This window comes from Dunckerocampus dactyliophorus, chromosome 12, assembly GCF_027744805.1.
Source record: "Dunckerocampus dactyliophorus isolate RoL2022-P2 chromosome 12, RoL_Ddac_1.1, whole genome shotgun sequence".
In the NCBI taxonomy this organism is placed as follows: Eukaryota; Metazoa; Chordata; class Actinopteri; order Syngnathiformes; family Syngnathidae; genus Dunckerocampus; species Dunckerocampus dactyliophorus.
The window spans coordinates 30552005-30578483 of record NC_072830.1 but is presented as its reverse complement, the minus strand read 5'-3'; the positions used below and the strand labels follow the sequence as shown (position 1 = coordinate 30578483).

The following is a 26479-nucleotide window of genomic DNA, read 5'->3' as shown; positions in this document are numbered from 1 at the left end:
ACTAAACAAAGGAAAAACAAACTTTTTTCTGAGAAAGAACGTCTGCATCTCATTCTCTATTCCACATGACTATTCCTTTGGTAGTTCCATGTTTACATAGCCGTAGAACACAATATTTCAGCCAAAAAAGGTACTGAAGGGGCTGTCATTTGAAATTGACTGGGATTGAAGGAGTTAAACAAGAAAAAACAACAACAGCAAAAATGGAAAAAAAGCTGATAGCTGAAGCTTATGTAAGAGGAAAGTCAAAATATGGGAGAATAAATTCATAGTAGAGAGGATTAAAATCTTCTGAGAATAGTTTTGCAGTAATTTTAGATGCATAATGTTGAAATATTGAAGAATTGATGACATTTTTAAAGTTGTAATATTATAAATAAAGTATAAAATAAAAAAAATAAAATATAAAGTCATATTACGAGAAGTTAAAATGTTTTTTAGTGTAAATTTTAAAAACAACAAAAAGGCAAAGGAAGCAAAAAAAACCGTACAATGTAAGGAGAAAAAGTTCATGGTAAAATTACACTGTCAAATGTCACACAAAGCTGAGATGATGCAGGCAGTTTTAGTGTTTCTTAGCATCAAAGTGAACCCCCAGCGTGGTGTCTGTACAAAAGGTTTGGATCATGTGACCGATGAATTCCTATCTGCCAGCGCCAGTAAAGTGCCGTGGATGAAATATTGGTTTGATTCAAACACTAATTACAAAAACCTTCCGCATGACAATCCACACCAGTTCAACCCTAATGTGGAGGTTGCAGCCCCCCCAACCCGCCTGTCGTTAAAGCAAATAAAGTCTCCAGCGGCGTGTTGCCCCCAGGACACGACCGGCATCCGCCTCTGCTCCTTTAAGGCAATGAGGAATTAAAGCGTCTGCAGGGGCAGTGAGAAGTGTGGAGGGGGGTGTACGGGGGGCTTTATGCTCCCACAGTCCGTGTGGTGGATTATAGAAGAGCCGAGCGGCAGCGGGGGATGAAAGATGCGCTTGCTCGCCTCTTGCTGGACGCACGGAAGCGATGAAGATGCTTTGACTTTGGAGTCCCTTCAACAAAACTGCCTGACTTTCTTTTTTTAAAATATTAAAACAAGGCAGGTGTGGCATTCTATTCTTTGAGAATCTGTTCGACTCTGACTCAGCATCACACACACACACACGCACGCACACACACACACACACACACACACACACACACACACACCTGGGCTTCACCCCCTCCCCAGCATCCTTTTTGAGAAGCAGCAAGGCGCGGAGCAGAGGAGAGAGTGCGCACAGCTCTCCCCAAGACAATCAGCCCCCAGCCGCCCTCATTGATGCTCCAAAGTGAGGGCTCCAGTGAAGTGGGAACACAAAAAAGTCACAAGGAGAAGATTTTTTTTTCCTAAAGTGAGGGACTTGGAGCAACAAATGTTGAGCATCGGCCAGAAAAGCCCAGGAAGGCATCAGCGGTGTGAGGAGAAAGAAGCATAGCTGTTGGGGGGGCTTGAACGGAGCAGGGCATGTGGATATTGGCTTTCACCTTGTTCCACAGCATCTTGAATGGTAAGCTTCTCAGCCTTTCTTGCTCTAGTGAAGATGTGCATGTTACACAAACATGTGAGGGGAGGATGGGGCTCACCTGTGACCCACTTGAAAATGATTTAGCATGGCTGATAAAGGTGCATTATTTATTATTTATGAACCCTTGAAAATATTCAATCTGTCTTATATTTTATTGTGGTCATTTGCATTCAAATTGTGTATTTAAAAAAGAAAGACCTATTGTGTCAGCGGCCCCGAGTAATCGCTGACATGCATGATAGGATGACGACATGAATGATGAATGGCCGCTCTCCTTCCTTGAGCTTATTTCCTCAAGTTCGTAGTGCAATCCTGGTTTAAAATGATGTGCAACAAATTCCTCGTGTCAAATGGCTGCCATGTCTGAATTCCTGCACAAAAGTGTATCGATAATCCCACAAATTTGAAATTGAATGTTTTTTTGGCCTGCTTGAAAATACGCAAAGCATTTTTCCAATCAAATAACAAAACCTACCTCTCATTCAAATACAGCTTTGCGTATGTTTTTTTTGGTAATATTTGCATGAGCTAAATGGCACCGGTGCACATACACACACACACACACACACACACACACACGTGCACGTATTTGCGTCGTGAATTTTCATTTCCACAATCAATAGGAGAAAGATAACACGGTTTCTGGCTTATCAGCTGTAAAAGGAAGGAAGGATTATGGCTGCTGGGTGTGTACGAAAAGACAGGGTCGCCGAAGGGAAGAAGAGAGCAGGAAAATGTCTCAGAGGGTCGACAACGTTCACACAATCAAAATGGAGGGTCAAGAAGAAGCTGAAAGTACAAATTTGGTACATGAATAAGTCTAAGCTGCGTGGAGGAGACGGTGTTTCCCTAAAATGGATTTTCTCTTCTGCCTGGGACGATAAATGAAAGCTTTGGAATGGATTTTGGTGTCGGCATCGCCCTTTTCTTTCCCATTAATTGCTACTATCTCTGTGTAAAATGGTACAGCAGAAAGCCATAAAAGAACAATAAGGACTCCTTATTAATCATAATGGCCGGACTGTGATTGTTTTATTGCGTGAGGAGCTGATAGGAACAAGACAGCCATGAGTGTAGACGTCACACCGTCATTGTTGCTGTTTGTCTTTCATTCGATTTGTCTTCGGCTTCATGAGCTGTTGTTGATTAGCTGCAAAGTGAGGTGTTCTCTGGCCCACTGAATGAATGACCTTGTAGACAGGAGGCTGCACCGTGATTGGATTTAGACAATTCTTGCTGTTTCAGAGTTAGGGCCTATCACATTCTCGCTGGCCTGTCTCTATGGTAACCTGCTCAACGGGTGTCCGAAAACATCCGTCGTAAGAAGGCGTATGTACAACATTTTACGGTGGTTGTCGTGCAGCAAAAAAAAAAAAGCAACCCAGCAAAGGGAGGCGGTTCTTGGTTTGTGTGCTGGTGATTGTTTGCCACTTTCTGCACTGCATCCTGGGACGGTCTTTGCTGGGTAATACACCTTCAGGACGACATCCTTGCAAAATGGCAGCAGCTTTTGTCTATGATGAAAGTGACTGGACGTCAGATTAGGAGCCCGCATCAGAAATGACAATGTTGTTGTCATACAACATTGAAGTCATTTCGTTGTCCTTTTTTGGGGGTCTTAAGCTAAATCCACGCTTCCCCAGGTATTTTTAAAAACACATATCTGAGCCATTAAAAAAAACACCTTTGTCTATATGACAACACGCTATTCAGCCACTCAGAAGCCCGGGAAAATCCACGGCAACCACATTGACAAGATTCCTATTTTTGCAAAACCTCTTCCAAGTACAGCATGTTTCCATCCCCAAATACTTGCAAATATGCACTGAAAACACAATCATTTCAAAGTGACGGGGACAAGCAACAACTCAAGATCATCTTTGCCATGTTTGTGTGTCTTTAACCCTCAGAGAGTACACTCAGTCTACTTCCACACGTACGCCAGTAGTCCTAATTACAAACGTGCATTTTCCTACTTCCATGGTCAGAAGATTAGCACACGCAACAGGGTTTTAAAAACATTTCTGTCGACAGTTGTTGGTGGTCAAGCACATTTCAGCAAGTCAGAAGCCTGAATAAAATCTGACGCCCCCGTTCCTCAATATAGTGAGTGGTAAGATGATGTGCTTGTACATTTACGAGTACATACTGGATGCTAAAAATCTTCTAAATACATTTACAGTCAGCACTTGTATGTCTGCTATTGCACAGACTTGGTTGTAATGTCAAATAAGAACATACCCGAATTGTTAAATATGTCGCCACTTGTCAAGTGAAAAGCATGCATCCCCAAATGTGGGTTTTTTTGTTGTTTTTATGATTAAAAAAATGTAAACTCACAAATGTTGCATATGCATCCTTTTCAAGTGAGTCAGAATGCAATGCAAAGCCCCATGAAAAGCATTCATCTCCAAATGTTAGGATTTTTGTCATTTTTTCACCTTAAAGTGTTTAAAAGCACATAAAAGTATTTCTTTTTATGCATATATTGCACTACTCTGTTGCTTTTATGATCAAAGAGAAAACTCAACTCATAAAAGTTGGACACACGTGCTTTTCAAGTGACAGTCGCAATCCACCACAACGTTCAAGGAAAAGCACGAATCTCCAAATGTGAGGATTTGTGTCATTTTTTCACTTAAAAACAGAAAACTACATCACACGTCGTTGTCTTTTTATATGAATATTTGTTTGTTTTTATGATTAAAAAAAACACATTAATTGGACATAAGTGCTTTTCCAGTGACAGTCACAATCCAAAACAATGGCCAATAAAAGCACAGATTGAATCTCTAAATGTTTTTGTAATTTTTTGAACTGAAAAAAACAAATCACATTTGGAGAAATGTATTGCGTGCATCTCCAATATTTTGTGAGATTCTTTCTATACAAATATATTTGTTGTTGTTTTTATTGTTAAATACAAAGTCACATTGGAGATATGCATAAAAAGCAGACAACTCCATAAGAGAAGATTTTTGTCATTTTTTAATGGTTAAAAACAAACAAAAGTAACTACAACATTTACAGAGAAATATTTCCATTGGACAGCGACCACATAATAAATAAATGGTGAAAGTCTACAATAAAATTGTATTATTTAAAGCTCACTTTCAGGTGTTTGCGGTCAATATAGGTCATCACATCAGACAATCCAAAGTGAGCATGAAGGTCTGGTCTTAAAAGTAGTGGTAGATATTGCATGTTTATTGCTTGTCTCCTCGTGGTGCCATTCATGTTGGTATTCATGTCTCTTCTGTTGTTGTTGCTTAATTTATTGGTATTAATGTTTCTTATGTTCATATTCTTTTTCTTGTGTTTTCTTTCTTTTTGGGAGAATGAACGGAACAAGAATTTCATTGCATAGCTGAACTGCCTGTTTTACTGTGCATATGACAATAAAACTCTTGAATCTTGAATCTTGAATTCAGTCGTCAATAGGCTACATGATAGGAAACAGCAGATATTTCCCTGAGAGCTGCCTCAAGGCAAAACAGTATCAAGCTAAAATGGTCTCTTTAGATTCCCATTGCAAAGAGTAGCAGTGGTGAAATGGAGCCATGCATGCAAAATGAATCCGATGTTGAATGACTTAATCACGCATGTGTTCGATAATGTAACAGTCAAGGGGATCATGCAATTTTATCTCAATAATCTCTGACATTTTCCTAGAACAAAACTATCAGGAAATCAGGAAGCTCTCACCCTAGCTTACAGTAGAATAAATGAGCCAATTTTGTCCTGACCCCATATTAGCGATCTTGAAACACTGGCCGGGACTGGGCTGGATGGATGGATGAGATTTGGCCGTGGGTAGAAAGGGCCGAGCAGCAGGGTGATAGAGAATGATGAGAGTCCAAATGGACAGAACTGTGGAGAAAAATGACTGCAGTCATAAAGTAATAAAGTGAGCAGCTTTACTGTCCCAACATTACCAGTGTTGACTTGCAAATAATTGCAAGTTGATTGCAGCAATGATATCACAACACACAAAATTTAATTAGGCGCTAAAAGCACACAGTCAAGTGGTAGATGTGAATATCTAATGGGCTGGTTTAAGTATACCGACCCACTTAACTCATTAGCTCACTTGTGTGTTGGGAGAGGGTTGTTGGGACTCCGGCTACTAATGCTAGGTAATGGCTGTGTGATCATAATTGATATCTCTGCTGTACTAGTCGGATAATGAGGGCTACTCTACTGTACCTCCTCGAGCCCGTCTAGCGCTCTAATTAGGTGCAAGCTCTGGCCTGCGCGTGCTTCATCCAGTGCAAAATCTAATTACCGATCACACAGTGTGTCTGTCTGGATTCCCGCTATACGGGGGTGTAATTGCACAAGCCGGCGTGTAAATGTCTCTTGCATTAAAATGTTAACGATATCATTTAGCATCTGCGGCGGGGGGAAAGACGCCGAGGCAGAAAAGCCCCTCAGCACCCAGATGTAGGTGTTTGATCAAGCGTGCAAAGCGAGGTTGTACTACATCTGGCGGGGGTTTCCCAGTTCCCCCGCTTCAGATGGGCTTCTCTGCTGAGAGGACGCTTTTAATTTGCTCAGCACCTGTCAAAGTGACTTGTCATATTACGGTGCTGTGCTGCACGCAGGTACTTTAGTGGAGATACTGTTGGAAATGCACCTTTTTTGTTCAAGCTGAGAAAGAAGACCTTTATCGGCACTGTGCTAAAGTGCTAACAGCGATTGGCTTGCAAAAGAAGCCTGCCTTTTTGATTTTCCCACTTGTGACAAATTGAACTCACATTTTGAATTCAGATTCGTTGATCATGAAGAATTGTGTGTGTTGATTGTGGCTTAATGTCGTTGCCATCTCGGTCAGGAGGTGGAGGATTCAAGTTTCCTTTTGGGCTCCGGGACTCTGCCTTCCTCCTACATCACAAAAACACGCAAGTTAGGTAAATTGGAGACTCAAAATTGTCCGTACGTGTGAATGCTTGTTTTCCCATAGCTACTTTCGCATTGAGTATTGCTCACGTTATCCAAAAAATGCGACTTGCAGGTGATGCGCATGCGCACAAAACACGTCATTAGATGCTTACCCTAACCTTAACCTCTAACCTCTAACCTTAACCCTAATCCAACCCTAAACCTAACCTTAACCTCTAACCTCTAACCTTAACCTCTAACCCTAACCCTAACCCTAACCCTAACCCTAACCTCTAACCGTAACCCTAACCCTTACCTCTACCCCTAACTCACCCTAACCCTGACCCTAACTTGCAAGTGATGCGCATGTGCACAAAACACGTGTGTTTACGGGAGTAAACATTGCCCCAATTTGTGGTCTCCTTGGTTGCTTTGTGATTTCCAGCATTCTGTGCAACAGGATTCCACAGTTCCTTCAACATGAGGAGGAGACAGAGGGCAAGACTTTTGGGTATGGCAGTTTGAGACGTCTGTTTTGAGGAGCGTGTGGGAGGATGGGTGTCAAAGTCAGGAGCGGTGAGACATTGCTTCTCTGACACAGATTTTTAAAATAATTTTCGTGTGACAAAAACAAGTTGAGCCTACATCTGTGCGTACCCTACCCCAAATCTCCCACGCCAAAGCACACCTTTGGGTGACGTATAGATTGGATATACAGTATGTGCCACCCAACAACAATATTGGCAGCATATGCCACCAAAACGCAGCCTGGGTCGCATTTGAAAAAATCGGACTGCACTGTTCACACGACGAACACGAAAACAACAACAAAGAAAATCAAATTCAGGTCACACGTGAACAACAAACATGGAATTGACCTGCAGTGTGAACATAGCCTATACTGTATATGCCCTGTGATTGGTCGGCTACTCTTGCCCGAAGTCAGATGGGATAAGCTCCCACACACCCGTGACCCTAAAGCGGACAGAAAATGAATCGATTATTGACTTTTAATTACATCGTGAAGCAATAAAATAGAATTCTCTGCTATTAGAATTCCCCATCCGAATAAAGATCAAATAAACAAAAAAATACAATTAATAGATGAATTGATTAATCCATGGTGCTGTAACGGTAGATGCTTCTGCCTTTTGTGACACGGGCTTGATTCCCCGTCACGGTTGCGTCAGGAAGGGCATCCGGCGTAAAAACTAATCGAGAAACGCATTCGTGCAATTGACTCGCTGTTACGTCTCACGTATGCCCCTCCTTTCCTTCTCCACCTCTTTGTGTTGTTCTTGTTTTAAGAGGTCCTTGCTCCAGATGGAGGCGGGACAACTCCCTCCTTTGTCGGCTTTGCTGTACTGTGTGCAATCATTAAAGAGACTGTAACTGTAAGTACCTCACGCCCTCTGCATCTGGAGTCCAGACCAACACAGCACGTTACAGCTGTGGCGACCCCTGACCGGGGAAAGCTGAAAGTGAAAACAATTGCTCATTTTTCCCATAATGGATTCCTAAAAATTATACTTGAAATCATACAAATGTACTTTCACCCAATGGGAAAGGACACATTACACTCATATTTTAATAGCAAAAATACCAAAATGTTCTAACTTACAGATCCCTTGTCTGTAGCTACCTGATGAGACTTTATTTTAAGATGTGTTGCAAAGCCTTTTTTTTTTTTTTTTACAGAGCTGTCCACCATAAGGTGGTGGGTGTTTACACAGGGCGACTTTATCGCTATCGGCAAGTCTGAGCCTGCATCACGTCGATGAGGATGTCCATCAGGTTTTTTTCTATCATAATGTCACGAAAAGCCGCAACTTCAAAGACAGCTGCTTGAAAGTCTCTCAAAAGTGAAGCAAACAAGTAAGGGAGATGATAGACACATAGGGACACATATTACTGCTAGAACACCAATAGTAAGTCCATTTTGCGTAATAGGGGACCTTTAACAATTCACGTGGATGTGGAATATCCCGTGGCTCGTGTACATGAAATACCAAATTTAAGGTTCCAAATGTCAAGAATCGGGTAAAATAAGACTATGCTCACGTTGTTTGCAGTCCTTGTGGTGTGCGCGTGTGCCCCAGCAGAGCTTTTGTTCTTCGTATAGGACAGGTGGTTGAAGTGTGATGACTTTGCCATCCATCACCCACCAAGACAAACATTGGAGCCGGACCTCATAAATACTGCCTCTAATCCAGTCCTCCATGTACCAGGCAGGGCCAGCAGCGAGGCTTTCTACTCCACACAAGCTGAATGGATCTCAGGCCTGGGTGTGGAACGCACGTGCCCGGTGTGCTGCTACATGTCTACCGTCACACGTAGCGCACCTTGTCCTTCTTTCACCTTACACTTTGGATATTTTCCATCTGCATGCGTGTTCTATTCCATTGCTTGGGTGTGTGATGGTCCACAGTGCAGGGTAGTGAAGGAGGCCAGGGTGGATAGGTAGAGTGACACAAAGACAAATGGGTGACACTGCTCTCTATTTTTAAAGCCTGGCATTGATGCTAAGATTTAACGCCTGAGTCGCCACCAGTTATTTTTAACTCGCCATTTTTAAAAGAATACACCATCATCCTATTGGGGTTGTGCGTGTTCTTGTGTGTGCAGGTGTGCTACCACTAAAATTAGGGAGCTGAGCGGGTGTGACATGCAGTAGGGTGGGCCGGGGGTTCGGGAAGGGGGCTGATTTATGTCCATCCAGGCTGATCATTGATCTCTCCTTGCCTGGTGTGAGACTGAGTGCATTGTCAATAATCTTTGCACTTTGTGGTATTCCTCGATTTCCCTGACCTCTTCTGCATATTTGTGGTGTGCTGCTGCAGTAACTCATCAGCCGGTATTCTAATGTTCCTTCTCGTTGCTATACTATTGTGGTATTTAACATATTTAACATATTTACGTACATAACATATATTAACATATGACATATTTAACCTGTCGCTTGCACAAGCATCTGTACCGACCTGCTTTAAGTCCACCACCATAGTGCCCGTACCCAAGAAGAGCAACGTGACCTGCTTGAATGACTATCGCCCTATAGCACTCACTCCTATTGTTATGAAGTGCTTTGAAAGATTAGTCATGACCCACATCAAAAAGAGCATCCCGGCGGCAACCGTGGACCCTCTACAGTTTGCATATCGCCAGAACCGGTCCACGGATGATGCAGTCAACACTGCCATCCACACAGCCCTTTCTCACCTACAGGGCCAGGACACATACGTCAGAATGCTATTTATAGACTATAGCTCTGCATTCAATACAGTCAGCCCCCACAAACTCACAGATAAGCTCCTCACACTTGGCCTGTCTCCCTCCCTCTGTAACTGGGTGTTTAACTTTCTCACAGGCAGGCCCCAGTCAGTCAGAGTCCACAACCGCACATCCAGCTCAAGAATTGTGAGCACTGGGACCCCACAGGGGTGTGTGCTGAGTCCACTCCTCTACACGCTCTTCACCTACGATTGCGTGGCCTCCCAGAACAACACCAGCATCATTAAATTTGCAGATGACACTACAGTCATCGGACTGATCACTGGTGGTGTTGAAACATCATACAGAAGAGAGGTGGCGGACCTCATAGCTTGGTGTCGTGATAACAATCTCCTTCTCAATACAGATAAGACTAAAGAGATGATCATCGACCCAAGAACAAGGGAAAAGGAGCCGCATAGACCCCTGTTTATTGATGAGACTGAGGTGGAGAGGGTGAAAACCTTCAAGTTCCTTGGCACACACATCAGCGAGGACCTCACCTGGTCTCACAACACCCAACAAATTCTGAAGAAGTCCCAAAGGAGACTGTACTTCCTGAGAAGACTGAGGAAATTTGGCATGTCCACCACAATCCTGAGTTGCTTCTACAGATGCACTATCGAAAGTGTCCTTACCGCCTCCATCACTGTTTGGTACGGTAACTGTACAACACGTGATAGGAAGGCACTCCAGCGGGTGATCAAGACCTCACAGAACATTGTTGGGGCAGCCCTCCCCACACTGCAAGACATTTATAAATCTAGAGTCCTACGAAGAACACACAACCTCATCAAGGACAGCACACATCCACAACACTCACTATTCACACTCCTACCGTCAGGCAGACGCTACAGGAGTTTGAAGTCCAGGACCACAAGGCTGGCAAACAGTTTTTACCCACAGGCCATCAGGCTCCTCAACGAAGCACTCGCACACGCCGCACGCAACACACGCACACACTCATAGCACTTTATTTATTTATTTATTTGTATTATTTACTTGTATTAATGTCTCGTCTGTTGTTGTTGCTTAATTTATTGGTATATATGTTTATGTGTTTATGTTTCTTATGTTCTTATTCTTTCATTTGTTTTCTTTCTTTTCTTGGGAGAATGAACAGAATAAGATTTTCATTGCATGGTATAACTGCTGTTTTACCATGCACATGACAATAAAACTCTCTTGAATCTTGAATCTTGAATCTTTAGGTAATGTCACAGTACAGCAATACTCCAATACTCCAATAATATATCTTGGACCAAAATCAGATACGATGCATGCCGATGTTTGCTTGTACAAACACATTCAACAAATAAAAGTCATAGAATTGAATAGAAATTATTAAAAAATAACGCAAATGATTATGAAATCAAATATTATATAAATGTATAGTTATGTGAATTTATATAAATATATTTAATATATAAACATATTCAAAGAAGATGTAAACAAATAAAAAACAATCAAAACATTTTTCATAATTCATGTAATTATAAAAGGTATACAAAAACAGTCAATATGGAATTAAATAATTCCATAATTTAATAGACTGAAAAAACACAGATGCATTTGTTTGTTATTTCTGCAACATTTATTATTATACATTATTTGTTAGCAAGAAAAACATGATTCATTCAAGTGCGACATAAAAATTCAATGAAAACGTCTTGCGATGTTTAGCAAAATAAATATAAATTGTCCCCAAATCATCCAAAGACAAGAGTATTGAAACTGGGGTGGCAATAAGTTGATACCTGAAATGTTCAGATGGCCGGAGAGCGACCAGGGGTGGGCGTCACGAAGCGCTGCCACAGGATGCATGCAGTTTGAAAGTGAATGATACAATATATTGTGACGTTGATATTTGTTCCGGATGGTGCAGTATTACACTCCACAGTCCCCACTTTGCTGCAGGGTGGCCCTCAGTCTCCTCTTGGATACGATCTGTCTCTGTAAGTGCAGGAGACACTTGTCCTCCTCCATTGTTGTTGTTTGTTAACTTTTCTCGTGACTTTGTATTTTCTCTGACTTTTGTACCATTTCGAAGCTGAGTGTCTCCTGTGCATGGAAAAGCAACACAACAGCAACAGCAATGGAATAAAAAGTAATAAATATAAAGAATGTGATGCATTTACCCACCACAAAAGGGAATCATGTGGCCCCCAGAAACATGGAACCGTTTACACTTGAAGCCTCCCAATAGACTGTAGCCCGGATTATGTATTGCACTGTCTGAATATGCTAATTATGTTTGATCAGAGGCTGAAATTAAAACTTGATTCATTCAAGGTATTTAACTCTCAGCATATATTTGTGTCTGTTTCGTGCCCTAGAGCCCCTCAACCCCCTGTCACCTGAGGAAAAGATGGCCAGAGAGCAAAGAGGGGGAACAGAAGTGTAGAAAAATGTCTCTGCTTTTTATTCGTCCCGCGGCACATAGATGCAATAAACCAAGACAGGGGGCTGAGGGAAGAGAGATGGAGAAATGGAAAGAAATGAGGTAGAGGAGAAAATAAGGCTGTGTGTGTGTGTGTGTGTGTGTGTGTGTTTGTGTGTACAGGATGGGGGAATTGCTAAAAGGATCCGTGCTGTGGTCCCCTAAGTGTTGAATAAACATGCTTGGTTTAGGGAAAATGGCTGCGATAAATGTTTAATATGATAAGTCCATAAAGACGGTCAAATGAGTCTGGAGTATTAATATGAGCATAGCACGCAGTTGCAGCGTTGAAAGAGAAGGATGAGGAGGGAGGGCAGATAATGGCAGACAGAGCTAACAGGATGAGAGCAGCCAGCTGCTGTGACATCCACATGAACACTCCACCAGCTGCTGGTCACAGACGTCTCCTGGCAGTGGAGCTTCAAAGGCCTGCCGTGGCCCCTTAATGACATTATCACTTTTTAAAAATCACCCAAAATAGACAAAACATGGTTATTGGTGGGTTTGGATGGCTGTTAGCTTGTGGACACTGGTCAGAGGTTCCAGGCTCCAACTAAAAATTGGGGCTGGTTGGTGGGTATAAAATGGTTGGATAGAAACTGCCTTTTTGATACACTTGTCAGTGTATGGACTTTTCAACTTAATTGATCCATGTTTTAATAATAATAATATTAATAATAACAACAACAACAACAACAACAACAATAATAATAATAACAGTTTTGGGGGGATATGCCAATTTTCCGTTTATTTTCTGATGAGCACTATTGGTCAGGTGCACCATTAGACAATTCAAAGAGTCCCTGCCAAACAGGTAAATATTAAAAAATACATTTTTATTGATTTTTTATTTGTGTGAAACAATTTTTGTACTCTTTGACACAAACCTGAATTTAATTTGATGCATGTTTTGGAGTCATACGGATGCATGGGAAATAAACAGTTCAATAATTCATCTTTAGCTCAAGATAACAAAATGAACAGAATAAAATAATGCAAATAAATATCGTTATTAAATAGAAATCTGTCCTGCTCAACTTAAAACGGAATACATTGAGTGTCCAGGTAAAAGCAAACACACACAAGTGCACAAAATAGCAAAATAACAGTAAAGAAAAAGCAGAGTTGAGAACAAATACAGTTACAAGTGATGTATTTCTCAATATGTACGTTTTGAAGAGTTATCTGTTAAAGCGGTGCAGGACAAGTGTGTTTTAAAGTTAGACTTTAAAGTGGTAAAGTCAGCAGTGTCACGGATGGGCGACGGAAGCGAGTTCCAAAGAGAGAAGGCTCTGTCCCCCCAGGTTCGGTGCTAATCTGGATTCATGGTACTACATACTTTCAGTCTACTGCAAAACAGAAGAAGTGTCAGAAGTGGGATTGATTACCTCTGCACTAGAAACAGATAGGAGTATGGGTACCTGGGGGCAATGGAATTGTCACTGTGGTTGTGTGTACAGAACATTTTGAAAGTGGGACTGGTTGCTGGGTGGAAAATACGGTGGCTGGATGGATAGAAACAAGGCTCTTTGGTGTCTTGGTCAGCTTTTAAACTGGATTCAGGGAACTACGTACTTTATAGCCTTCACCTTTACAAAATGGCATCAGAAGTGGGATCGATAGTCCAGAACCTAGAGACAGATAGGAATGTGGGTATCTGTATCCATGCCAGAACGTCTGTTTCTGTGAACATTTTTCAACTCAGTCAATCTAGGTTTTAATTTGGATTCAAGCAACTACATACAGAACGTCTCAGCCTTCAGCTAAAAATGGTGTCATAGGTAGGATCAATGATACACTGGTGACAAAAAATTGTTGAATCTTCAAAGTATGTCACAATTGAGGATGTGGTCATCTCCCGAATAACAACGAAAAGGCATCTGGACGTTTGCGTCTCCTTTATATTTGCAGGTAACTCTGACCTTGAGGCCAAAGGCTGTCAGATGACTTCTCCTATCATCTTAAAGTTTCTTTGCTCTGTAAATCCCGTGTTGACAGCAAGTGTCCGCTTAGCTTGCATGCCGTTGCAGGTGGACAGCGGTCACGCTAAGACACCGTCCATGGCGACTCCCTTTTGAAGGCCCTTAACCTTAATAACTGGAGACATAATAAGGTTGGTCGTCCAGGATGCGCCGTGACCGACTGAAGTCAGGCCTCTGTCAGCAACAATCTGCGCAATGTGGATGCTGCTGCTTAATCATGTTATCGGGAGAGACGATGCACGCTGACCATTAGATTACTTTGGACGGGATTAGATTATAGCCACTCAAGTCTCAATCAGACGTCTTTGAGTATCACAGTAAGGCACCGAGGTTCACTGTTTACTGGCACACTGGATGAACTGTGGGCTTGGATTGTGGCTACAACGTAGTGCTGTATTTTGTGTGGATGATGCTATGGGACTGAATGTGTATTTGTTGAAAGTGCAGATCAGTTTGCTGATACTGTTCATATGGTTTATTGAGAAGGCAGCGTTAGTCAAACACAGTTTAATTAACGTACTCGTATTGTAATGTCAAAAGCGGGCATTATTATCCCTCGAAAGACCGCTTTTTCAGGAGGACTGTCAAATAATTCAACATTTTAATCAAATTAATCACAGTTTTCAAATGAATTAATTATGATTGATCACTATTTGCCTACTCTGTGAGAAATATGCCAATTTTTAAAATGTATTTTATGAAGAGAACGATAAATGACAGGACACAATTATATATATTTGCATGTATTAAGAGCTCCGTCGGGTCCAGGGTGTACCCCGCTTCTCGCTCAAAGTCAGCTGGGATGACTTCCAGCATACCCCCGCAACCCTAACGAGGACGAGTGGCATAGAAAAAGGATGGATGGATGGCATGAACAGCTCCAAATGAAGTGGCACTTTAAATCAAGCTAAAAGATAGCACACATGTCTGAAAATCAGCTTGCCCAACGCTAGTAGCAGAATCACACTTTAATGGTCTTATTATAAGCCACGAAGGTTACGTTCAAAGACGCCATGTCATTTCAGATTAATTCACATTTTGAGTTTCTTTTCTGGGATTTCCGAGCATACTTAAATGCAGCAAATTGTACTTCCGCAATAAGAGTTACCTTAGTGAGTGAAAAGAATGTCCACTTACTGTTTTTCTCTGTTTTTCTGTTTGTTTTGACCACACATTGTCACATCTGGTGACAATAAGTGCCGTACCCAGGATGAACGTACTTGAGACGGGTTTGTTTGGAGTTGGAGAAACATATATGGTGTTGGAATTGCACTGCTGTTGACGTGTTCAGGTCAGAATAAAGTTATTCAAGAATGGGGACACTACACGATATGCTTGCGTCTGCTGTTTTAACAGAATGGGCCTTGATGCGCATACGATAATGATGCTAAACATGTTCACTAAATTAATGAACTAAATTAGTTAACACTTGACAGCTCTAATTTTGAGATGATTTGGTGCAAATGGTCATAAAGTTGCGGCATGTCAGTGTACAGTGATCCCTCATTTATTGCGGTTAATTGGATTCAGGCTCAACTGTGATCACTGAATTTTTGCAAAGTCAGATCCCTTATTTAGAACTGGAACATTTACAAAGTAAGAGCATAAAATATTTACGACCCTCTAAATACAGGTTTTAACATTTTTAGAGCCCTCTAGACATGAACTAACACCCATATAGTCAGCTTTGCGTTTGTGTTACTCAATATAGTAGACATAATGTTTTCTAAGCCATTTAAGACATAAATAAGACCCATGCTCGTGTGTGTTTCTATAAATGTGTTTACTAAGGGAGCTGAGTGGCGGGTAGACAGGAAGTGCTGTCAGGGGCTGAGAGTTTATTTTTAGCTTGGCGTGGGTTAGTGTTTTTAATAGAGATTTTTATATGGGATTGTGCCTGTTGTGAGATAAATCAAATCTGTCAAGACTCTTCAATGCTACAGTAAATGTAGTACCACCACAGATGATATCCAAACGGCCCATAAGTCTGTTCTGTTTAGACCAAAAGATCCTACAAAAGACAGAGAAAATCCAACAAAAAATGTGTCGTCATTAAATCAGCAGCAGAGGCGACTCTCCTTTCATGAAGGTGATCTTTGACTGACCTCTCCACTGCTAGACGTAGACCGTAGAAGCCCAGCCCCTATGACCATGCATTTGTAGTTGACGCGTACGCAACAGCACTGCGGGTCATCTTCAGAGCGTGTGTGTTTGGGACTTGAGGCAAAAGAAACCGTAAATGGCGTTTACAAATGATATTCATCCACTCCTGTCTGTCAAACGGATTATGCATTTGCATACTATAAATATGGTTAACTAGGTCGAGGAGAGGGAAATACCACAGCAAGGCTCTCCCCCAGAAAAATAGGGGACTGATTATAATTAACTGCAAAAGGCAACAGTTTCATTTTAATTGCAATAGCTGCTTTTTTCGGTTCATGCGGTTGCACGCATAATCAAGTGAGAGCCTTCTTAACTAATACGTGTTTTATCTCCATTTCATTACACTTGTCCTGAATCATTTGCAACAGACCACCTGATGATGGCCAAGGAAGCTAACTAGCTGGGTCATTTACAAGTATTGATAAGCAATAAGCATCTTTCTCCAGGGTACTTAAAGATATACAGGATGTGAGCAAGTCAGCTGAACCTTGTCTTCCTTGCAGGATGCCCCAAATGTGTCACCTTATGAGATTTAGGTCTGGACTCTGGCTGGTCCCTCCAGTTTTGTCTGTTATTGTTAACAACAGCAGCAGAGTCCTCTTGTGCTCACACATTCAAAAGCAGCAAGTGTATAATTTAGACATCATTGTCTTAAAGTGTTTTCTAAATGAAGATACAGTCCGGGGACTTTGCTTAACGAGACAGGCAGCCACTCTGGTTCATTTAAGACATGAAAACAAACTGAGGAGTGTGCGTGTGTTGCTTCGTTTAGCATAGCCCGCTCCCCTCCCATGAAACATCAGAGGACAGATCTGTCGGTGAGGATCAGCGGCACGCATGGAGCCAAGCCTTTCTCCTGTCACAGCGCTGCTTAATATTCATGAGAGCAAATTGGAGGACAGTCATTTAGCTGGGGCGCGTGGTGTATCGCCTCTGGGCAGATCACATGGAGTGGGAGCGTTTACTCGCTTTGCACTAGTTGGCATCTGCCCGTCTCAGATGCAATTTTGCATTAAATCTGCTTTGATTAAATGTGCCTTCTGTTTATTTTAATAAGAGAAAATACGTGTGGATCTTTTTTTGGTGGGTGCTTCAAGTTCATACCTAGAGTATACACAGTGGGGGGAATGATGGATCCCCTGGTGATTTTGTAAATTTAACCCCTACGGGTTTTTGGTAGACTTATTTTAACAGATGTACAAAGTGTCAACAAAAAATCAACAAAGAAACATTAAATAAAGGTCCTAAATCGTATTTTCTACAGTGAAATAAACATTTCGTCCTCAAGCAGTCACACTTGGCGGATAAATGCTTGTTGTCAGATGCAGAAGTCAGGTGTTTCTTGTAGATGGTCACCAGGGTTCTCAGTACGGATTTTGAGGCTATTGCTTGGCAACTCAAAGTTCCATGTCACTCTACAGATTTCCAGAATGCAGGTCCAGGGACTGGCTCGGCCCCTCCTGGAGTCTCTTGGGATGCTTCTTTGTCGCCCTGCTTGTTTGTTTTGGGTCATTGTCATCCTGCAAGACACAACAGCCCATCTTCAACATTCTTCTGGATTTTCTTTGTCAATGTTCTGTCTTCAAACTCACCAGGGATCCAAATTTTATTCCCCCACTGTTTTGCAAGTAAGAAATATTGGTTAGTGTCATTAATTTGTTCCAGAAGGTCGGACTCTAACCGAAACGACGTTAACCGAATCAATTCCTTCCATAAGAAATCATCTAAATCCAATGAATCTGTTCCAGAAAGCCAATAGCACGTTTACTAGTTTCAAAATTGTCGTGCAGAAAACAATTTGAAATGCATATAAATACATATGCAGTAAATGATGAACGAAAGGGAGAAATGAACATTTATTTCACTGGAGACGTGGCTGTTCCCAAAGACACAATGTGGCAGCAAGATCAACACCTTCTTCTTCAACACCGCTTTCCTGTTTTGCCATGAGTTCTTTCTTGATTTCAGTATTGTTTGTCAAGTGCCAGCATTTGGATAAAGAAGGTGAGAAACACGATTGAATTCAAGAGATAGCTCATGACAAAATAGAATGGTGGTGTTGAAGAGGAAGGTGTTGCTCTTGCAGCCACTTTGTGTCTTTGGGAACAGTCACGTCTCCACAAACTAGTGGGGAAGGCAGGCTCTGTCATTGGCACTGAGCAGGACAGCCCGACATCTGTGGCAAAACAAAGGACACTGAGGGGGCTCCTTTCCATCATAGATAACCCGCATCATCCAACACACAGCAACATCTCCCGACGGAAGAGCAGTTTCAGTGGCCGATTACTATCACTGTCCTGCTAACACTGATAGAATGAGCAGATCCTTCCTCCCCCACGCCATGCGAAGTTTCAACACAATAGAGGGGGAGCGATAAAAAAGCACACAGGACTGGACTTACTACCTTATTATGTAGTATTACTAGTATGTATTATTATTTATTATGTATTATTGCACTGCAAATTTGATGTGATCTGTTCTGTATTTATTTATTTATTCTTTATTTATTCCATTTTCTTATTTTGCTTCTCTTTCATGTCTTGCTTTGGTTGTTTCATTTTGTGATTAAGTTCATTATTACATTTTTGCATCTCTTGGAGATGAATAAAGTTGCTATCTAACAACACCATAAATCAAAATTGTGTTTTGTGTTGATGATGACGCTGATGACATCGTAGACGAACGTTTGTGAGGTCTGAGTGCACCTGCGTCACCAGACCATGTTGTGAGCTCTTGCTGGGGGGAGCGCGGTCAATGAAGAAAAAGGAGCAGTGCTGTGAAACTGTCAATTTCTCTTCTTTTAATTAAATCAATCTGGCTATTGCTCTCCGCCTGGCTAAAGTGAGTCGGTCTCGCATCCTTTTCATGAAACGTGAAACAGATGAATATGGAAGCAGCCGTGACATAAATCCTAATCCAATTTCTCTCTCTGTGCTTGAAGAAAAGCTTTCACAAGCAATCGCACACTTCTTTGATCTACTTCTCAATTAACTCAAGTACCTAAATTCTTTTTGGTAAAAAAAAAAACCAAAAAACCCACAATTTCTGCCATTTGCACTTGTCTTTAGATTTTGTGCACAGAAGGAGTACAGAAAACTTTGTGGAATGCAGCATCATATCTGTTTTGGCTTTTTCCACTGAGGGTTGTATCCTGAAACATGAAAGGATGCAAGGACTACTTCCATGTTTTGTAAAACAACACATTTAGATATGCTAAGAACTAACATATATTTCAAGAACTCTTTGCTCCTTTTCTTCCCCATTTTCACTGTTCGTCTTTTTTGTTTGTATTCCCAGAAACTTTGGACTTAATTCCCATATAAAAACTTCTTCCCCAACCTAATTTTCAAAAAAGTACAACAAAAGTACAACCGAGTGGCTAGCATGTTGGCCACACGGTCAGGAGATCAGGAAGATTGGGTTCGAATCTTCGCCTGGGCATCTCTGTGTAGAGTTTGCATGTTCTCATGTTTGCATTTTTGCCGAGTACCGGGGTTTCCTCCGACATTCCAAAAACATGCACGTTGTCCGTACGTATGAATGTCACTGTAAGCCGTTTAGAGCAGAGAGACTCTCTTTGTGGAAGTTTCTGCATAAAAACAAAGCTGTTCAGAAAAGAATGGCTGTGTATTGAGTCATTTTCAGTGTATCGTATAATGATACTGCTATACAAGCTGTATATTTCTTACGTCTTACTATACAAGACTTCTCTACAGTTTTATTTCTATAGTTCCTGGAGAAGATATAGTGTAATTAATAAATGAATAACTGTACTCACGTATGTGCACTACTTTAGGCAAATAGAAAACATTTAAACGCCATTGTGTCTTTTCTTTTGCAGTTTTCAGTGAGGATCTACATTCCAGCTTATACTTTGTCAATGCATCTCTGCAAGAGGTAGTATTCGCCAGCACCACAGGGACCTCTGTGCCCTGTCCTGCTGGGGGCGCGCCCCCCGCCTCGCTTCGCTGGTACCTGGCGACCGGTGAGGAGATCTATGATGTCCCGGGCATCCGTCACGTCCACCCGAACGGAACCCTCCAGATCTTCAACTTCCTGCCGTCCAGCTTCAGCAAGCTGATCCATGACAACACCTACTACTGCACTGCCGAAAACCCCACTGGCAAGATTAGGAGTCAGGATGTCCACATTAAAGCTGGTGAGTCCAGCAGGAGGACGGAACTGGTGGTTCACTTTGTTGACTGGCATGAAACTCTGACGGAACAAACAAAGTGAGCATGTTTCCTTTCTCGTGTAGTTTCAAGGGAACCCTACACAGTCCGAGTGGCTGACCAGAAGGCTATGCGTGGCAGCGTAGCCGTCTTCAAGTGCATTATCCCTGCTTCTGTTGAGGCCTACGTCAGTGTTGTATCATGGGAGAAAGACACAGTCTCACTCAGCTCAGGTACGTCCACCGCTTGATTGTATTGTGTCATTGCTTTTTCCGACGTTGCAATAAGATGGCTTCACTACACGTCTTACACCGTAAGAGTGCAGTTGTCTACGACAGGGTTGCTCACATTTTTTCAGCCTGTGGGCTACTTTTATCAAGACCAAGTCCTAAAGATCTACTTCCTACTGTAAACATAACATGATTTATAAATATGTCATGTAATATGTTTACTATATTTGTAAATATGAGTATTTAAATAAGTTGTACATGTATATCAGGGGTGCACATACTTTTTCAGTTTTTGATCTATCTCTTACTCTAAAACATATACAATATATCAAATCTAACCAGTAACCTTGGAAGCTACTGTGCTAATACTAATTATTAGTATTTCACAATCACAGTTTCAGAGTTTACAGGTCATGAAAGTTGTCGATATTATTCAATAATTCACAATTCTATTCAATTCCATATGGCAATAAAGATAATTCCTCATAATTCCTCAATAGTTGTGTACATAACCTGAGTAGTACTGTATAGACACACAGTCCTTCTGTTAGTCCAGTTGGCATTTGCTATCAAACGAGAAATGAAAACAATTATACGAAAGACAATGCAGCCGAGTCAAGGCAACATACCGTATTAAAAAGGTTTCAGCAATAGGCCCATTTTGCAATTACTCATGAAATAATAGTTTAATAGGCAGATGTGTAGAAAACACGCATTTCTATTGTGGAGCTCAGATGCAAAGTCATCAAACAATTCCCTTTTCCCTGCATAACTAGCACATGAACGCGTAACTGTTAGAGCATAGATCCAGGCATCTTGCCACTGAGTTAGTTTTTCCGTAATTAGAATAATAAAGATGAAAGTTGCATCTTTATGTGTAACTTGAGACGTCTGTTCACCACTTCATCTTCGCCAATAGCGAATCAGGAGGGGAGCGTCATGTCACCTGATTGATGTCATATGACATCTACAAAGTGACCTTTACATTACCTTCGCGATCGACCGGTAGCTCGCAATCGCCATAATGGTCACTCCTGGGCTATAATAATAATCATGGTGGACGACCTTTTTTTATTGTTTCACGCACAATAATTGCACATGTTGTCTTAACTGGATAATAAATGCATCTCTTGGCTGTAACGTAAATGACATATCCTTATATGGAGTGTCAGGGCCACACTCAATAACGACCTTTGAATATTGTGAAAATAAAGTTCAAATTTAGCAAGAAAACAATTGTGAAATTAGGGGAAAAAGATGTAGTACTGTTGTGTGGCTAAAAGTTGCAATGTTATAAAGAGTAAAGGCGTTTTCTAACAAAAAGTCACAATATCATGACAAACAAAACTGTGTTGTTAGAATGGAGTTATCATTTTAGTTTCAAAATATGTCACAATATAAAGGCCCTGTCACACCTTGACGATTTAGCCAGCTTACGCCAACGTATGAAAAATTTGGCCAATACGCTGGTGTACGTCGAATAAGTTATGGGTAAAGGTAATGGGTAATGTTAACAGCACACGGAAGCACGCCGGTATATGTCTAAGTCGTCCAAAATTTTTGTGCCTGCATAAAACTTTTTGACATATGTCAACGTATGATTCATTTGTCCCGCATCCCCGGGCAATAAGTTATGCCATCATTGACACCCGTTCACACACATTATTTGTACGATATGCACAAGTCGTAATACATCAACATACCTTGAGACAAAACTATCTTAGCTTGACCAGTAGAGGGCACTGTGACACTGCGAATGGAACTAACTTTTTTTTTTTTGCGCTTTGTCCTGCATGTTTTAATCAAGCATTATTGATCACGTCAACATAAAGTGCATAGGAGTATTTACATTCAAAAAGAATGGAGAAATACAGCATGTTACTGTCCAAGTTAGCGTTAGGTTTGATGCACTGTTAGTCAAGTATGGAATCACAGGAGTGCCAAAATTAAAAGGGAATACGTGTGGAAATACAAAGAGAAGCAATAATAAAAAAAATATATAATGTAGTCATATTCTTTTTCCATTTTGTCATTGTTTTTTCTGTATTGTCTTTGTTTTTTTTCCAATTTGCCGTTGTTTTTCCTGTTTTGTATTTGTCTTTTCCACTTGCGTTTTGTCATTGCATTTAGTAATGACAAAGACAAAACAGGAAAAGCGACGCCAAAATGGAAAAAACAAAGACAATCCAGAAATCATTCTTTTGTCTTATATTTTTTAAATTATTGATTGTCTTTGTATTTCCACATTTGTATATTTTTGTATTATTAAATCTCTTTGTATTTCCACACGTATTCCCTTTTAATTTTGGCACTCCTGTGATTCCATAGTCAAGCTGCTAACTGCTAATGTAAACACGACAGCCTCCGTCTCCTCTCAGCCAAAGCTTGCAGCCAAAGAAGACATAGTTTTGTCTCAAGGTATGTTGACGTATTACAACTTGTGTGTAACTTACAAATAACGTGTGTGAACGGGTGTCAACGATTGCATAACTTATTGCCCGCGGATGCGGGACGTATGAATCATACGTTGACATACGTGGAAAGGTTTTATGCATGCACAAAATTTTTGGACGACTTACGTACTACGACGTACGCCAGCCAAATTTTTCATACGTTGGCGTAAGCTGGCTAAATCGTCAAGGTGTGACAGGCGTTGGCCGTTGGTTGCATAAATTGTGAACATTGGCAACACGCTACGCATTCGTTGATATAAGTTGTCTATAAGTTAGAGAAACGTTCTAATACGTCATGTTTACGTCAAACTCGTTATGAATATGCTATGTACATGCCCAAAATTGAAAAAAAAAAAACTTTGGCAGTTCAACGTATGCCATCAAAATGATCACGTCAGACATGCGCTGCCTAAATCGTCAAGGTGTGACAGGGCCCCAAGTCACAAGTCATGATATTATATAGGCAGTGAACTCAGAAGCATTTTACAGAATATTTCATGAAATTACCAGATGAAATTATTCTCGTAACATTGCATCTTTTTTTCTCCTATCAATCCAGTGTTTTGTCATAACATTTAATCTTTTTGCCTGCAATATTACGACTTTATTATTTTTTTTCTTACACTGAATATTATCATAATTTCCAGACTATAGTGTAAAAACCGCACTCATAAAAAGATTTGTACATATATAGACCACACTGATCTATAAACTGCAGGTGTCCACGTCGTAACGTGAGATATTTAGTACACAGAAACATTTGAACTTTTTTTTTCAAACTTTTGCAAACTTTTGATTCAATAAACACTTTTTTCCAAACAGTGCAGAACAGTGTGTGTAACACGACTAGTTAAACAGTACCAAACAGGGCGTGTAACATGACTAGTTAAACAGTGCCAAATAGGGCATGTAATACGACTAGTTAAATAGTGCCAAACAGGGCGTGTAACATGACTAGTTAAACAGTGCCGAACAGGGCGTGTAACATGACTTGTTAAACAGTAGCCTACCAGAAAAGTCATTCATCCTCCTTCTTCTTGGAACTAAAACCATTAAATTTGTCTTTTTCAGCGTCTTCCTTCATCACACATTTCATCTCTTTTGTTGTTGCTCTTGGTGTCACTTTTGTCTTGGGGCAAATTGGCCGTTTACCTTGAGCTGTCCTCTTCATCACGCAGAAGTCAGCCTTTCCAAACCTGTTGGTGATCGTGGATTTTTTGACAAACTATAAACCTCGCAATTCTATCTCCGCTCAATGTTACCAGCGTCACTAGTCAGCCCCGATGATGCTTTTATTCATCGGAGTTCAACATCTGCCTCGGTCCAAGTAGTCCAAACAGAAGCTGTACTAATTCTACATTTGAGCAAACTTACTTCGGATTTGTCAGATCAAAACACGATTGTTGCATAAGACTTCAAAATGTGAAATTAGTGTCCACTTCACTCGTCCAATTCTGCAGTGTAAGCATCATGCGAACTGTTTAGCCATAATTAAAAAAAACAAAAGGCTGTAAAAGCTGCAGGATTCAAGAAAAAGGTAGCGACTAATACACCGAAATTACAGTATACGACTTCACTCTCTTAACTTTCTTTGTTTGTTTTTTCTATCGGCCCACAGCATGTTGTAGAAAATGGAGAAAAAGGTAGAAAAATAGAGCAAAAAGACACAATATAAAGAGAAAAAGATAAAATATAGCTAATGTTTTAAAAGTTTTTACAAAATTAGAAAAAAACAAAAAAGAATTAGTACATCAAAGTGGCCCCCGTGCATCCCTTGATTTTTCAGGATGTGGCCCTCGGTGAAAAAGTTTCGGACATCCCTGCTTAAGCGTCCCACTGTGAGTCATCACCTTCACCATCTTGATGTGCCAGCAGTGAAGTCCCTTACAACCATCTGGTCCACCTAGCCAGAGGATGTTGATAACTGTCACACTGCATCACGACCTACTTACTTACCTTTACTTCTTTACATCCCGTGGCTTCGCATGACAACTCAACACACCAGAAGGTTGACTTTTTATGTAAAGCTAAATAGGATGCTTATCTCTATGATTGCATCGCCCGCCTGCTGCTTTCGCAACCGTGGTGCATTCGGGGACCTGTAAGTGAGCACTTGATGTCATTTGACTGAGGGCAAAATCCGAGACGGTGTTTTGGTGGCATTTTAAATGTGCCTGCTCAAGCATGAAGATGTGTCCTCTGATCCATGCCGGAGACTTATTTACTAAGCGAGCTCGCTTCAGTTGACTTGCTGCAAGCTGCTGGTTAAAAGACGTCGCCTAATGTCACAGAGATTTGGCCAATGTGCGGCACGCAGACATGATGAGGGTGTGCAAATGGAGTGACTCATGCACACAGGACTTTGGGGGTGTGTCCTCATAATAAAACATTACTCTTCAGTTCAAGACTTTGGCCAAATGAATAACGTCTTCAACAGATGTGTAAAATCCCTTTGACTAACGTAACACATTGGTTACTTTATGGATCCTTTGCTGACACTATAGTATGAACAATAATAACAATAACAAACTCACTCCAATCAAAATATATCAATTATTAAAACATGCTGTTTTGTGTTTGAATACAGGCTGTCATTAGTCAAAATATGCGTATTAAAGCAAATTCAACATCAAAATGGCTAAATAAACTGGAATACAAATATAAGGCATTCCGAAAACGCTTGGAAAGACGTGATGATACAGTAGCTAGTATTCTACACTGGTCAGAACGTGTCATTGTAATGTTCGGTGACACACAAGCACAGGACTTGATCGCCGGAAAAACAGCTTTTATTGCAGGTTTGAATTATCTCACAACATCCATTCGAGTGGGCTATGGTTGCGGCCGTAGCCTACGCCAAGCTAAAAGTCAACTTTGAACCCCCACTCCCTGTCCCCACCACCGGAACACATTTGCAGCAACACACAGGAGTACAAATCTTATTTATGTCTTAAATGGCTTATTTTCTCTTATTATGTCTACTATATTGGGTAATATGAATGCAAAAGTAACTATAGGGGTGTTATTTCATCTCTAGAGGGCTCTAATAATGTAAAAAAAAAAGTATAACAGGTATTCTGTGTTTTAAGTACAAAAATATTCCATTTATAAAGGAGAAATTCTACTTTGTGAAATTCACTTATCACGGACAGGTCCGGAATCAATTGCCCGAGATAAACGAGCAATTACTGTCTGAGTACACGGTGGAACTTCAGTTTTCATACGCCCCGGTATTAGTAGGATTTAGTTTTGGGCAAAAAAAATTGCCAAAAATGTGTCTCGTTTACCATACAGCCAAACAGTGCACCTAACCAACTAGTCGAGGGCACA

At 41.0% G+C, this 26479-nt stretch overlaps 1 protein-coding gene across 2 annotated transcripts in view; it reads left to right on the top strand.

Moving 5' to 3' along the window:
* Window positions 1–912: 912 nt before the first annotated feature.
* Window positions 913–26479, top strand: part of LOC129190764 (cell adhesion molecule DSCAM-like) — a 130130-nt gene continuing 104563 nt past the window's right edge. Inside the window, exons 1-3 of one of the 2 annotated variants that reach the window (XM_054793278.1) lie at window positions 913–1540; window positions 20136–20453; window positions 20553–20699. In XM_054793278.1, coding sequence (XP_054649253.1) covers window positions 1498–1540; window positions 20136–20453; window positions 20553–20699 — 508 coding nt within the window. In that variant the 5' untranslated portion in view covers window positions 913–1497. The remainder of the gene's footprint in view (window positions 1541–20135; window positions 20454–20552; window positions 20700–26479) is intronic. The other variant, XM_054793276.1, reaches the window with a different exon arrangement.